Here is a 13,662-nt window from a genome sequence, read left to right on the forward strand (position 1 = left end):
GCTGGAGCTGCACGCCTGTCGCACGGCTGCGCTGGAGCTGCATGCCTGTGCTGGAGCTGCACGCCTGTCGCACGGCTGCACTGGAGCTTGCACGTCTGTGCTGGAGCTGCACGCCTGTTGCACGGCTGCACTGGAGCTGCATGCCTGTGCTGGAGCTGCATGCCTGCTGTTGCCCATGCCTCGGGCTGGGGCCTGTTTAACTGCCATGTAGACGTTCTGGCTCCAATTGTGGGCCCTCCCCCTTCGAAGGCCCCAGCCTGCCTTCCCCGCGGAGACCCCACCCCACACCGCTGCGCGGCCCCTTTAAGGAGTGGGCGTGTCCCGCGCCCGGTTGCCGGTGGGTGGGGCTTGGCTGCCCCCGTTGCTAAGGGACGCAGAGGGAGCGGGGCTGTGATTGGCCGGCAGCGAGCGGCGGCCATTTCCAACGGCGGGCTGAGCGCGGAGCGATGGCGGCGGGGCCGCGGCCCGAGGCTCTGGCCTTCCGGCAGCTGCGGGACCTCGCCGCGACCCAGGCGGCGCTGATCGAGCGCCTGCGGCTCCGGGTGCGGGCGTCAGCGCAGGGCGGGGGCGGGGCCTACGGGTTGGGGCGGGGCTATAGCGAGTGGGCGGGGTCACCAAGAGGCCCCGCCCCTACAGCCCAGCGCTGGTGGCTCTTGGTCCCAGGGGGTTCCACAGCCCCCCCCCCAGGATCAGCCCCCCCCCCCCCCCCAGTGCGCTGCGAGCTGCATCCGGTGCAGGGCTTGGGGCTGAGCAATCGTGTGCAACGTGCACCATTGTGCCCGCTGTGCACCAGGGCTCTGGCCCTCGCACGTTTTCGTGTTGCCCCGTTTGCGATGGAGATGGAGAATTCCTCCGGAGACGCCCCCGCCCCGCACACTGGCTGGCAGCAGGGTCCTGGCACCGCGCTTGGGTTTTATAGCCAAGACTGAGAAAACACCAGCGATTTGTCTTTCGCTGGGTGGCCAAGCGGAGATGCCGAGAAAAGGGCTGGCGATCAGGGGAAAGAAAAGGCTTCTGTAAAACGTGCGAAGTTGGCCGCCCCAAATCACTAGTCACTCTCGGAGGTGTAAGCCCCATCTGTGCATGTAACTGATCTACTGAACTTCAAATTCCCTTTGCAGTTAGCAACACAGGAGGAGAATTTTGTACATAAGGAGCATTTCGAGGCTGTGGTGAAGAAGTTGGAGGCAAGTAACTCCTAGGCGGTGGGGACTACGTCTTCGTGTGTTCTGAGCAGCGTCTGGCACCACGCAACCCCAGTCCTGTTGGAGGACTCGATGAATAATGTAACGATTTCCATTCCTCTTGGAAACTAGGCCAGACAGATGGAAATTAGTCTTTCAGTGTTTAATCAAAGGTAGAAGAGCTGTGTTTGGACTCCAGGGTAGTCTTGATGCAGCTTAGCAGTTCTAAAAAAATTCTGTGATACTGTGTTAATTAGACACCAAAGAGAGTGAAGCTTGTGGAAAAGAGTATTGTCAGCGGCCTACAATTCCATGGGGCTACAATTGACACAAGGAAAAAAAGACTGTCTTAGTGCCACTAACAAGTCTTTTCTGGGTGTATAGCTTTGCGCAGTGGCAGCATCGTAGCCAATGAGGTTAATTCAAGGCACGATTATTGCTAATTGAAAACTCCCTCTACCAGAGCCTCTCTTTTTGAATCTTTCTAGCTAATTTCAGGGTACTGTACTAGAGGTTCATGCTTGAGCCACATGTGGCGAGCTGCCTAAGGAACCAGGGCCGTGCCCTGGAATTCACTTAGATGTTTGACGTTTTAACTTTCCGTGGCACCTGAGGTTATGTGGCCAGGACCCTACCAAATTCACGGCATGAAAAACACATCACAGTCCGTGCAATCTGGCCTTCTGTGTGCTTTTACCCTATACTGAACAGACTTCACGGGGAGACTGGTGTTTCTCAAACTACGTGTCCTGATCCAAAAGGGAGTTGCGGGGGGGAGGGAGGTTACAGCATTGCCGCCTTTATTTCTGTGCTGATTTCATAGCTAGACACCTGGAGGGAGATGGCTGTTGGCCGGGTGCCCAGCTCTGAAGCCAGCAGCAGCACACGAGGAAGGGTGATAGTACCGTACCATGCCATCCTGATGAAATGTATCTGTTAAGATCTTTAAGTTCATGTAAAAATTGTGTGACTGGCTAATTCAGTGTGTGGCACTCATCTCTCAGTAGATATTGCATTCATATTCCCGAGTGAGGCGGGGGCCACTGTCTCACCAAAGGTGTTGTCTTTTGGAAACCAGACAAAAGAGGGGATGTGTAAGCTTGTGGTCAATAAAGATCCAGTGACTCAGTTCCTAGGAGTTCGGGTGTTAGCCCCCGTGGCCTGGCCATAATAGGGTTTGCATCCTGCCTCCTTCAGCTCCCTGGCAAGTTCAACTGCCTAGAGTCATTTTTTTACACTTCTCCTCCTAAATTGCTTTGTAACTTTTTTCTGTGCACTTGTAATAGCAGCCACCATCCATCCTAGGCATGGCTGCTTTCCATTAGTGGGCAAAGTGATGAGACTGCTCATACCAAGCTGTGGCAAGTTGGGAAATGAAACGCCCTCTGGACCTGGAAGATATTGATCAACACGGGTTTGATTTGGAGGGGGGGACCTGATAGCAGTCTTCAGATATGCTAAGGACTGTTCTAAAGAGGATGGTGATCAGTGATTTTCCATGTCCATTGAAAGTAGGACAAGAAGTAATCTGCAGCAAAGGGGATTCAGGTTAGAGATTAGGAAAATCTTTCTCACTAGAAGGATAGCTAAGTGCTGGGACAGGCTGCCAGGGGAGGTTGTGGAATCCCCGTCACTGGAGGGTTTTAGGAACAGGATGGTCAGTCACCTGTCCAGGATGGTCCTGGTTTCCTTGGTCCTGCCTCAGCACAGGGGGCTGGGCTTGCTGATCTCTCCAAGTCCCCCCCAGCCCTACATTTTGCTGAGTCTGTGATTTGCCCTGTGGATTGGTCCGGGGCTGGCAGAGAACATAGGGACGCTGTGTGTGTTACAGAAGGAAGAGGAAGAGCATGCCCAGACCAAAATGCTGCTTGCCAAAGAGGCCGAGAAGCTGCAGTTTGCCCTTGGGGAGATCGATATTTTGTCCAAGCAGCTTGAAAGAGAGAAACAAGCCTTTGAACAAGCGTAAGTTGGAGGAGGGGAGGAGGGAGAGAATGTGTTGAATGTTCAAAACCAGGCAGCAAGTACTTTGTCTCGTTAGTAGCCAGGCTGGGTCTGGCAGCAATGCACTTAACGAGGAGCTCCATTATCGGGGGGGAGCAAACTGAATAGCACCGGAGATCAGCAAAAAGCAAAGCAGTCAGAACCCAAAGCTCTTAGCAACCATCTGTGGTTCTGACTGGCCCACGCAATGAGGCCCCGGTCCGTCACTGGGGCACGTGGCCCTTCCAGTAACGCAAGTCATTACATCAGCGTCACAACAAACTCCCTCGCGCACTATATTGAACTAATACTTCATTCAGTGGCGGTTCAATGGGACTTGGGTTTGGGAGATCAGGCTCTGTACGTTGCTCTACCATGCGCTGCTCATTGTTATTTAAAGGGCAATTCCGCCGACAGCCCCAGCCTTGTAACTAGGGATGTTAAGGGTTAACCAGTTAACGGGTGGGGCTTACCAGTTCTGGTTATCCAGTGGGACTGGAGCAGCTCCCCGCCCGCCCTGGGCAGGGGGCTGCTCCGGCCCCACGAGGCCCACCAAAGGTGTCTAAACTACATGGCTCCATCGATGTAAATTAGGCTGATCGGCAAAGGGAAATAATCGCGGCTTCATTTAAATTTAAATGGCTGCCATGCTGAGCCGACAAACAGCTGATCAGCTCTTTGTCGGCTCAGCGCGCTAGTCTGGACGCTCCCGCGCCGACCTGAAAGCCCTTTATCGACATCCCCATTATGTCTCGTAGGATGAGGTTTACCGTGGAGGTCGATAAAGGGCTTTCGTGTCGACAGGGGAGCGTCCGGACTGCCCCGATCTGCCAACAAACAGCTGATCGGCAGAGCGGGGCAGCCATTTAAATTTAAATGAAGCCGCAATTAGTTAAATCGCGGCTTAATTTCCCTTTGCCAAACAAACAAATCTACATGGCTCCGTCGGTTGGAGCCATGTAGTTTAGATGTACCCCACAAGGCCCACTGGCTGGAGCAGCCTTTGTTCATATTGGGCCTGATCCCCCTCCCGCCCATCCCCCCCTTTAATAATGTTTAACCAGTTAAACATTTTACATCCCTACTTGTAACGTGACCGGGGTGTGGAGATCTTGAAGCCCCTGGGCCTTTGCCTGGGCTGACCGGCCTGCCCACAAGTGGATTGCTTTGCAGGATCAGAGCTTAAGTATCTCATTCTAAGCAGTGTCATTTGGATGCCTGATTACACACGAGCGGCCAGACGGGTCGGCCCAAAGGCCCATCCAGCTCAGGTCCTGTCGGCCCACACTGGCCAGTTCCAGGTGCCCCGGAGGGAGGGAACAGAACAGGGAACCATCCAGTGATCCTTCCCCTGTTGCCCGTTCCCAGGGTCTGGCGAGCAGGCCAAGCGGAGTAGCTGCCCTGCGGGTGAGTGCACACCGGGTATGGGGGTGTGCAAATGCCCAGTCGGAGATTGGGGGCGCCTAAGGCCACGCGGGTGCAAAAGGAAGATCAGCCCTTGCGAACGGGACGGCTCTGAAGCATTTCGAATGAATCTGCCGCTCATTTGTGTTGCTTCTGTTACAGACTTTCCAGTGTTAAGAGCAAAGCACAAAGAGAATCCTCCCAAAAAGACAAGCTAAGAAGCAAGTGCTATGGTAAGTCGGCCAGAAGCGACATCCGGGAGGCGGTGCTCTGCCAGCTTAGAAACAAAAGGCCAGAAACCAGGGTTTGCTTTACTTAGAAAGTCTGACATGATTTAACACTGTACTCAGGCCACGTCTCCACAGGCGTGTAAAGGGGAGTAAGACAGACGCCTGCCGCCCCCACGCTCCCCACCGGCTCTCACAGGGCCGTAGATCCAGGGGCTGACCCTGTGAGGTACCAGGCGTCCCCTGAGAGATCCCTGGGACCTTCAGCTGGTGTCAGTGGAGCTGAGGGCATCCGGGGGGTGCTCAGCATTTCACAGGATTAGCCCTTTCACCTCTCTGCGCTCCAGCATCTCTGGCTGTGCTCTGTGGCTGGTGGGGCCTACCTGCCTCTCACGGGCGTTGTGAGACCCACAGACACCCGGGCAACACCCTGATGCCTTCCCATGGCAGGTGCTAGAGATGGGAACCTTTGTTTGAGTTTTTCTGTTTCACCAGCCGTCCTCCCTTCGCTGCCCTGCCTAGGGACTGTGCCGGTGCTGCAGGCAGTTGTGGGTGTGAGCAGACGCACAATAATCCAGCACTGACGGGCTCTGAGCCCCCAGTATTGCAGGCGGCGTCGATGCCACTCTTGGCAGAGCTCCCCTCCATTTCGGGGTCCAGGCCATCTTCCCCGTGGCTTCTGTGTCGTGTTGGGAGCTGATGCTGTACGAAAACAAAGGCCAACCAATAAAGTCCCAGCGGCAGGGGCGATAACAGAGGGAACAGGACCGCACCTACGGTTGGCTGCCCCCCAAATGCGTTTTAAGCCTCTCTGTTTTCCTCTGGTAGAAATTGAGAGCCACATTATGAAACAGGAGGGTCTCCTCACCGAGAAAGAGAATGAAATTAAGGAGCTGCAGCAGTGCATCACCAAGCAGAAGCAAACTCTCAGGTACGTGCGACCTCCTGAGGCCCGCAGCCGGGCCTGGGGCAATCCCCCACTGCCGGCCCTGCTTCTGCTCCTCTCCCGGTCCAGCCCTCCCCCAACCCCCTCCCCCAGCAGCGGGGGTCGCCCGTCCTCCACTCACCCGGTGGCGGAAGCTGGAGCTGCTCTGTCCTGCCCCGCCACCCCCGGGACCAGGCCACTCTGCCTCCTGCTGCCGCCCTGCGCCAGGCCCCCCCTCCCCCAACCCTCGGGGCCATCTTGGGACCCGTCCATAGGACGCTGAGGTGCTGGCCCGAATCGTCCTATGGACGGGGTGGCTCTGCCCTCAGGTCGTTGTCAGCCTCGCGCTGCCGCCACTGGGCGTCTGGCCGGAGCTCGGTGGCCGTGCCGTGTCTTCTGGGGTTTAACGCTCGCCAGCAGCCTTGGACGTCACCTCCTGTCACGTTCCCGCCTGCTAAGCGAAGCCCCTGGCTCCCCTGCCCCATTGCCCTGTCAGGCCCTCCCGCCCCAGAGCCCACGCGGCGCCCGACAGGCCGGCGCTCCCTCAGAGCAGGCGGGAGGGGAAGAGGCGCCAAGGCTGTTGGCCCCTCACGAGAATACCCGGCATGCAAAGCGAGAGGGCTCTAGCTCGGTTGCCTCTGCCGACTCCAACCAAGGCGGTAGTGCGGGGGAGGGGGATAAGGCAGGGACAAGGCATGTCAGCCCCATGGATCCCCGCGGCTGTTGTGTCCGCACAGCTGGGTCACTCTGGGGTGTGCTGAACCGCTCAGCCAGGCAGACCAGGCCTGAGCCGCCCCGTGACTGAGCAGCGAGTCCCGGCGCCTGTCATGCCTGGCTCTGACTTACTCGGCTCACCCTGGACACCAGGGACAGGGCATCACCTGACCAGTGCCAAGGCCTGAAAGCAGCGGAGCCCTGGCTTGTGAGGGCTCCCACCTGGGCACCGTTCGCTGTGGGGAAACGGAGCCTCCTCCTTACGCCGGCCACTGATCGATTCAGCGATTACTTTGAAGGGCCCTGGTTACCCTGGGCAGGCGGCGACCCGGAGAATGGCTGAGGCATTAGCATTAGCACGGCCGCTTCCTGAGGGGCCGGCTTGTTTCTGTGTTGCAGGACTCAAGTGTCCGACTTTCAAATACAGAAGCAACAGGAGAGTTACATCGCGCAAGTGCTGGGAAGGAAGGAGAAGGGTTCGAAGCGACCGGGTTAGACACGGCGCTCGCTGCGCCCCCCGCAGCCGCTGCAAGAGGCCTGGCTCGCGGGGCCCGCGGCGGCCAGTGAGGCCGGGCCCCTCTTCCTGCAGGAGCGGCCTGTGGATTCAGAGACTCGCCCGCCGTGACCGTCTCAGGCACGTTCCCTGGAGTTAAAGGAGGTTCTGACCCGCCCCCTCAGCAGTGGCAGGGAGACTCCCTGGGCTGCCATGTTCACCATCGTGGGCCCGGGCTTTTCCAGGGCTGGTGCAGCGGGGAGACCCGGGAGAGGGATCGGGGAGGGGTTGGAAGCCGAGCCCACCCGGCCCTCCTTCATGGACGGTGCCTGCCCCATGGGGCTGGGCCCGGATCCCCATTCGGGGCAGTGCAACCGCTCACTCCAGGGTGGCCAGAGAACTGCCCGGGCCCAACCTGAGTGCAGCTAACGGCCTGCTGGAGCGCAGCGGCCTTTCCGCTCGGAGCCGTGGCTGGGAGCCACCTGCACGTGGAGTTATTGCCATGGGCTCCCCTTGTCCTCTGGCTGCCTCACACAGCCGCCCCCAGCTGGCTCTGCCCAGCGCCCGCCCTGCATGGCCGGAGTGGCTGTTCTTTACTCCCTGCGTGTGTGCGGGGGCTTGTCCACACATGCTCCCATTGCAGCCACGTTCTGCCCCTGCCTAGCCAGCACTGTTCATATCTCAGCTTCCCCGGCCTGGCCCTTCATGCTGTGACAGCAGGACAGTCTCACGGAGCTCAGCAGATCCTGCTGGAGCCTGGCAGGCCGACGGGCTGCATGGGTAGAGCGAGCGGCTTCGAATAAATGGTTTTATGCTGAGTACCTGGACATCTGCGGCCCCTTTACTGTCCTGCCCGGCTCTGAGCTCAGTCGTGCGCGTCCCTCCCTGGCAGCAGCGTCTCGGCCCCACACCCCTTCTCAAGGGAGGATGGGACTCCGCGGTGGTTCAAGAACTGCTGGTCAATGTCCTTGGCCTATTGGACTAGCCAGGGAATTTGGCCCCGCATTGCGGCTCCCAGTCTTGGTACCCAAGATGCAGTGTGGAGGACAGGCTGTGATTAGACTCTGACACCCCTCCCCCGGCAGCGAGACACCCCCAGAGTCCCCTCTGAGGTGCTGGATGGTGCCTGTGGTGGGAACGCAGGCGAAGCGGGGCTGGAGTCTGCCCCCCTTCAGCCCCAAATGCTGGGCCAGGGGTGCGTCTCGCTCAGAGCTACCCTCTCCCCGCTCTGCTCCTGAAACGGTCCCTCCAGCCGCCATCACCCCATCCCGGCCTTCCCCTCGCTTCTGCTCGAGCTCGGTGCCATACAAGGCCCTGACCCCTTAGCTCCCGCCTCCCTCCTGGGGCTGCGCCTTTGTCCCCTGCCACCCGCGGGCTGCCCTCCCGGCTGCACTGCAGCCTGGAGCTGTTTCCTTTCCCTTCCCTGCCCCCGTTAAACCCAACCCCCTCCCCTGCCCTCTCCTCCCTTTCCTCAGCTTGCCCTGGAGTTTGGAGTGTCCCCAGCCCCGGTGGAAGACTGTCAGGCTGGGGGGGCTGCATGAGGAGCAGCCGAGGGAGGGAGTGGCAGGTTACGCAGGGGAGTGGCGTGGCCAGGACAGAGGGCCCCCGTCTTGCGTGAGAGGCACTGGGGGGTGAGCTGACAGTACGTAGCAGGGGGGGCACAAGGAGATGTGTAGAATGAGGCAGACAAACCACCCTGCAGGTGCCTGCTCTCCTGCCCCTCACAGCCAGGGGGCGCTACCTCCCGGCACAGTGACGCCCCCTGGGGAGCACAGACAGGCCCGGGAGGGACGGGGACACCCAGGAAACAGAGGGGCTCCCCACAAGCAAATGCCTCCCTCGCTCTTCCCTCGACTGCCTTAGCCACGGGCAGGGAGCTTGTAAGCTGCCCGTCTGATCCCCTGCCGTGGGGTGCTGTGGGTCGAGGGTCTGTACGTCTGCGCTGCTGTCGCCGTACCTGACAGGACAGCGCTGGAGTCCACGTAGCTCAAGTAAGGCGGAAGCCCAGGGTCCTCTGTAGCCATGGCTGCCGAGCCCCTGAGGGCCGCATTGTGAGTGGCTGGAGGGAAGGGAAGCAGACGTTTTATGTCTGGGTTTCCCATCGGTGATCGGTTCGACGCACGCTCATTTGGCCACCGGGTGCAAGTGTGACTCCCCTGAGCACATCCCTGCTGTAAACCGGAGTGACCCCGGCCGTGCGCGAGGCTCCCTGAGAGCAGGGGCCAGCCCCAGGGATGTTCCCCGCGTATCCGAGAGCAGCGTCCTCGGGCAAAGCGCTTTCTTAAGGCAGGTCCCCCTCACCCTGCTTCAGACGCCAGCCTGAGTAGAAACGTGGCTAACCACCCAGGGAGGTTGTTATTCTACCATGGCCTTGCCTGGCTGACCCGCCTCAGACAGGACTGGCACAAAGCGGATCCACCCAGCTACAGGGCTCAGGCTGTGAAAAATGTCCCATCTGGCTCATTCCTTAAACCGCTGTGCAGTGTGGTGGGGGCCGGTGCACAGCCGCTGCCTCGCGCTCCTGGGGGCGGGGGAGGATTCTCCCAGGGGCGCGTGTCCCTGGAATCGCTGTCAGGAAGCCGCCGTTGCTGTCAATAAAGTGGGATGCGAGAGCCGTTGCTGGGCGCCCAGGCTCAGAGTCCCTAAGCCGGCGCTCACAGGTGGCCAGCAGCTCGTTTCATTACTGAAGATGACTGACCCGGTTACAGCTCTGGCCTGCTCTCCCGGCAAGGACGGGCTCCGGGTGGGCAAGGATTTCGTGGCCCTCCAGCCCCCAAGCTGAGCCAAAGCAGCTGGGGAGGACAAGGGGTAGATTCTCGCTTTTCTCGGCGCTGCGTTCAGAAATCCGACGCTGGGGAATCAAGGCTTCAGCGCAGAGCTGGCTGGAGCCGTGTGGTTGACGGGCCGTCCGTCCGAGCCCAGCCCCATCCCGCCCCATGATCGCGCGTCCCCTGCCTGCTCTGCGGGGTGTTGTGCCCCGGGGAGGCGAAGTGGAACAGCAAAGCGATCCAGGTGCCTGGCAAGCTCCTGAGAGCCCTGCGGCCTCTGCCCTTTATTCCTCTGGGGCTATTTATAAACGGTCCCATTCAGCAGCGCTTGGGGTGCCTACTTCTCCCCTCCCCAGCGACGGTGGCGTGAAATCGCCCTTGTGCTACGTCACCATGGCGCTGTCTGAGGAGCCCCAGGTAACGCGGAATCACAGGGCCCCCCAAAGGCTGGGGCCGCGGGGCAGGCATCCGATTCTGCTCCCCTCTGGACTTGGAGTGGGGCAGCTAAACTCCCCAAACACTCGGTCCTCACTGAGCACGCTCCAGCCCCTCTGTCGGGCCAGGCTGCAGAGTGACCATGCCTGCCCAGCCCAGGACTCACGACTTTCCCGTAACCGGCACTGCTGCGTGCCCCACGAGCCTGTCTCCCTGCTGTCTCTGGGGCCCAGGCAGAGAGGAGAAGGGCGGGGAGACTGAGGCCGTGGGACGGGACAGGGGAGAGTGGGACAAAGAACCGGGGAGTGGCTGGGAAGAGGAGCCGAAGGAGGTCGGCTTGGGGCCTGGGATGGGGAGCTGGGGGGGGGATCGGATTGGAAGGTTGGACCAAGGCAGCGCGTCCATGGGAGTGGGGGACAGAGCCAAGCGGGGAGGGGGGAGGGGAGACTGGTGCTGGGCCAGGCAGGAGCAGAAGGGGCCAGGCTTGGGGCACGGCCCCACCGCATAGGTCTGGACACGGCACATCAATGGTCCTGTCCCCGTTTGACACGTTGAGCAGCTCGGTCGGCAGGCAGCTCCTTCAGTGACGGTCCATCCCGGCTGCCTCCCCTCCTGTGGGGCTGGCCCTTTCCCCACCGCCCTCGTGCCAGCATCCCTTGGAGAGCCGCACTTGGCTCATTCGGCCCACGTGCTGCCCAGAGGCGCGGCGCCATTAAACCCGGGCAGGGGCAGCCTCTCCGCCAAAGGACGGCTGGGCTCCGTCTGGGACCTCCCCTGAGGGGCGGCACTGGTGGGCCATTGGACCTGGAGCTGGCTCGCCCGCCTTCACCCCGGCAGGAGACGTTCACCGTGGCACGTGACCGCACGAAGCCACGCCAGAGGCACCCAGCCCCAGACTCTAGCGCGTGAGCCGGGCACTGACGGGCGGGGGAGCAGGTTATTCTGTAATTTTCCCCTCGGGAGATTCTTGCACCTTGCTCGGGAGGGCTTGTGGCTGGCCGTGGACTGGCTGGACCCCAGGGCGGCTCCCTCTGGCCTCCGCTTTTCCAGCCGTGTGACTGAGGGAAGCGTTTGCCCCACCACACAGTGGCCCTGAGTCCTACCTGTCCTGGCCAGGAGGCCTGCAGGCTCCCGCCACGACTCCAGTGGCCAGAGGGGTTAGGTCACTGATGCGCTCCAGCTGCCTTCCCCGCAGCTGCCACCCGGGCCCTGAGCCTGCAGCGCTGCTGAGCTCCTGCTCGCGGGCAGCAGCGCCCCAGGGAAGCCCAGGCCGCTCTCAGCAGGATCGGGCCCGCTTCTTTCAGAGCTTGGCTATTTCCCGGCCACCCTGGGCTGCCCGGTGTAGCTCCGCACAGCTTCTCTGGCACTGTCCAGCCCTGAGCACTCGCCCAGCGGTGACTCAGCACGCTCCAGACTCCCCCTCCGGCCGCGGGAGCGTGAAGCACAGATGGGCCTTTCCTCCTGCTCCGAAGGGCACTGCACGGCCGCTGGCCTGGCCGCGTCTCAGGGCCACACGGGGCATCTCACAGAGCTCCAAGGCCCTGGCACCAGGGTGCCTCGCTACTCCATGACCTAAGGAAACGGGAGGGCCAGGCCCTTGTCTCAGAGCTGCCTTTCTAGGGGGTCTTCTTCACCAGGGTGCAGGCACGAGAGCCAGGATGCAGGCCCGTGGCTCTCCCCCAAGCGTGTCTCGTATTTCATCTCCCAGGGCAACGAGGCTCAGTATGTCCAGGCCTAACTGGCTGCCCCCAGCAGAGACGAGCCCTTCAAAGGGCTGAGATTTGCCAACAGCGCCTGCCAGCAGCTCTTGTAATCAGACCTGCATTGTTGTGTGGCACGGCCCTGCTCTTTCACGGGCCTTTCAGCTGCCTCTTTTCGGCTTGCATCCTCCGGCCCCCCGGGGCTATCTGCCGCCTGCTCCTTTCCACCTCCTCAAGAAAGGAGCCAGGGCTTGGATCAGCATTTGCGGCGTGATTATTGGGAGGGCCTAGGTCAGATATAAGAGGCGGGAAGATGGGGACGCACACGCACCGAGCGCCAAAAACGCCGAAAGGAAAAAAATCCACCTTCGCTATAAAACGTTACCTGGCACCACGTTCCACCGCTGCAACGGCCCGGACACGCTCCGGGGTGTCCGAGCGCCCGTCAGCCCACACTGCAAAGGCCTGCGTGTCGCTCTGTTTCCCACGGCAGCGGGTGCGTGGCGGACTGCGCTCCGGCGCGTGGCTTCCAATGGGCACGTGTATTTCCACCTCCCGTGGCTATGTCGGAAGGAACCTTTTATGGCTACGAAAGCCCAGGACTGGCGGGGGGATTGTTAATATAATGTGAACGCTCAATCCTTGTTGTTTTCATAGAGAACCCGATACGTTGGCTCCATCGCCAGGACCTGAGAGTGGAGCCTGGAGCAGGGAAACGGACTGCGCAGGCCTCACGCTGGCCTGTGCGTGAGGCGGATGCTTCCAGCGTCCGCCCTCTGGAGCCCTTGGTTACAGATTTCGCGCTGGGGCTCCCGTGTGCAGCGCCCCTGCGGAGGTGTCAGAAAGAGCGACGGTAGCACGGGCCCAGGCTCCCTCAGACGCTGAAGGTTTGCAACAGGCCACGCACGGGAGTGGAGGCTGGCGGCCGACCCCAGGCGCTGATGGCAGGTGTCCCCTGGGCGCGATCGGGCCTTCACGTGGAGCCCCGAGCAGGGGGAGATTCCTACATGACACCCGCCCTCAGGCACAGCCTGGGGAGATCCTGCCCCGCACAATCCCTCCCCGGTTCCTCGCCTGCACTCCCCCCTCCCCACAGAACGTCTGACCAGCCACGCTGGGGGGAAGGGTTGGGAGCTTTGGCTCTGTGCACCCCATTTCTCCTCCCCCCGGAGCAGGGGAGCCGACAGCCTCCACAAGCCCCTGAGCAAGAGGGGGGCAGCTCCATGCCCTCAGAAGGGGCAGGGCCTTGGGTGGAAGGGAAGGGGCCGGAGCAGCCAGCCCTCAACGTCCAGACCATTCCCCCGTCCCCTCCCCCCCACCTAAGCCCTCAGAGCTGCTCGGAGCAGGCTGCATGCTGCTCCAACGGTGATTTAAAGGGCCTGGCCTCTAGCCGCTGCTGTGCCAGGACCCCGCGCCCTGTTGAATCATGGGACCGTGGGGCAGTTGCCTCCTTCCCCCACCTTGGCGGGCCTGCCCAGAGGACAGCAGAAGGTGCGGGCTCTGCCCCACACCAGGCTCAGGCGGCTCTCTGCCAGGTGCTTGCACGACCCTCGTCACCGTAGTCTCAGAAACCCTGCACCCAACAGCCAGCCAGGCTGAGCCGCGTCATGCATGGGTGTAAGGCTGCGCTGCCCATGTCGCTTTGTAACATACTGTCGATACGCTCCTGGACGCCAGGGCAGGCCGCCAGCGCGCTGCGCTCCTGCAGGGCCGGGCCCACTGTTTCGCTAGTTTCGAAAATATTGCAAATACGGGCAAAACCGCCCCTCGGGACCTGCCCGGTGCCGAACCAGAGAACGTGCCAGACCAGGGGAGGTCAGTGTTGTCTAGCC

General features: G+C 61.0%; 1 protein-coding gene and 1 pseudogene across 1 annotated transcript; both read left to right on the forward strand.

Annotated features, from left to right (window-relative positions):
* Window positions 1-386: 386 nt before the first annotated feature.
* SPATA24 (spermatogenesis associated 24) lies at window positions 387-7,754 on the forward strand. The gene is made up of 6 exons (XM_006110349.4): window positions 387-542; window positions 1,122-1,187; window positions 3,016-3,146; window positions 4,731-4,801; window positions 5,624-5,726; window positions 6,834-7,754. Exons 1-6 carry the CDS (start codon window positions 447-449, stop codon window positions 6,928-6,930), a joined length of 564 nt encoding a protein of 187 aa, XP_006110411.1. The 5' UTR covers window positions 387-446; the 3' UTR covers window positions 6,931-7,754.
* Window positions 1,567-1,698, forward strand: LOC112547400 (U4 spliceosomal RNA; annotated as a pseudogene).
* Window positions 7,755-13,662: the final 5,908 nt, after the last annotated feature.

The sequence above is a fragment of the Pelodiscus sinensis genome, chromosome 17, assembly GCF_049634645.1.
Source record: "Pelodiscus sinensis isolate JC-2024 chromosome 17, ASM4963464v1, whole genome shotgun sequence".
Taxonomy (NCBI): domain Eukaryota; kingdom Metazoa; phylum Chordata; order Testudines; family Trionychidae; genus Pelodiscus; species Pelodiscus sinensis.

Coding starts and splice junctions, on each gene's coding strand:
- SPATA24 (XM_006110349.4), top strand. CDS start 447: ATGGCGGCGGGGCCGCGGCCCGAGGCTCTGGCCTTCCGGCAGCTGCGG. Junction 1,188..3,015: donor CTGTGGTGAAGAAGTTGGAG/GCAAGTAACTCC, acceptor TGTGTGTTACAG/AAGGAAGAGGAAGAGCATGC. Junction 3,147..4,730: donor AAACAAGCCTTTGAACAAGC/GTAAGTTGGAGG, acceptor CTTCTGTTACAG/ACTTTCCAGTGTTAAGAGCA.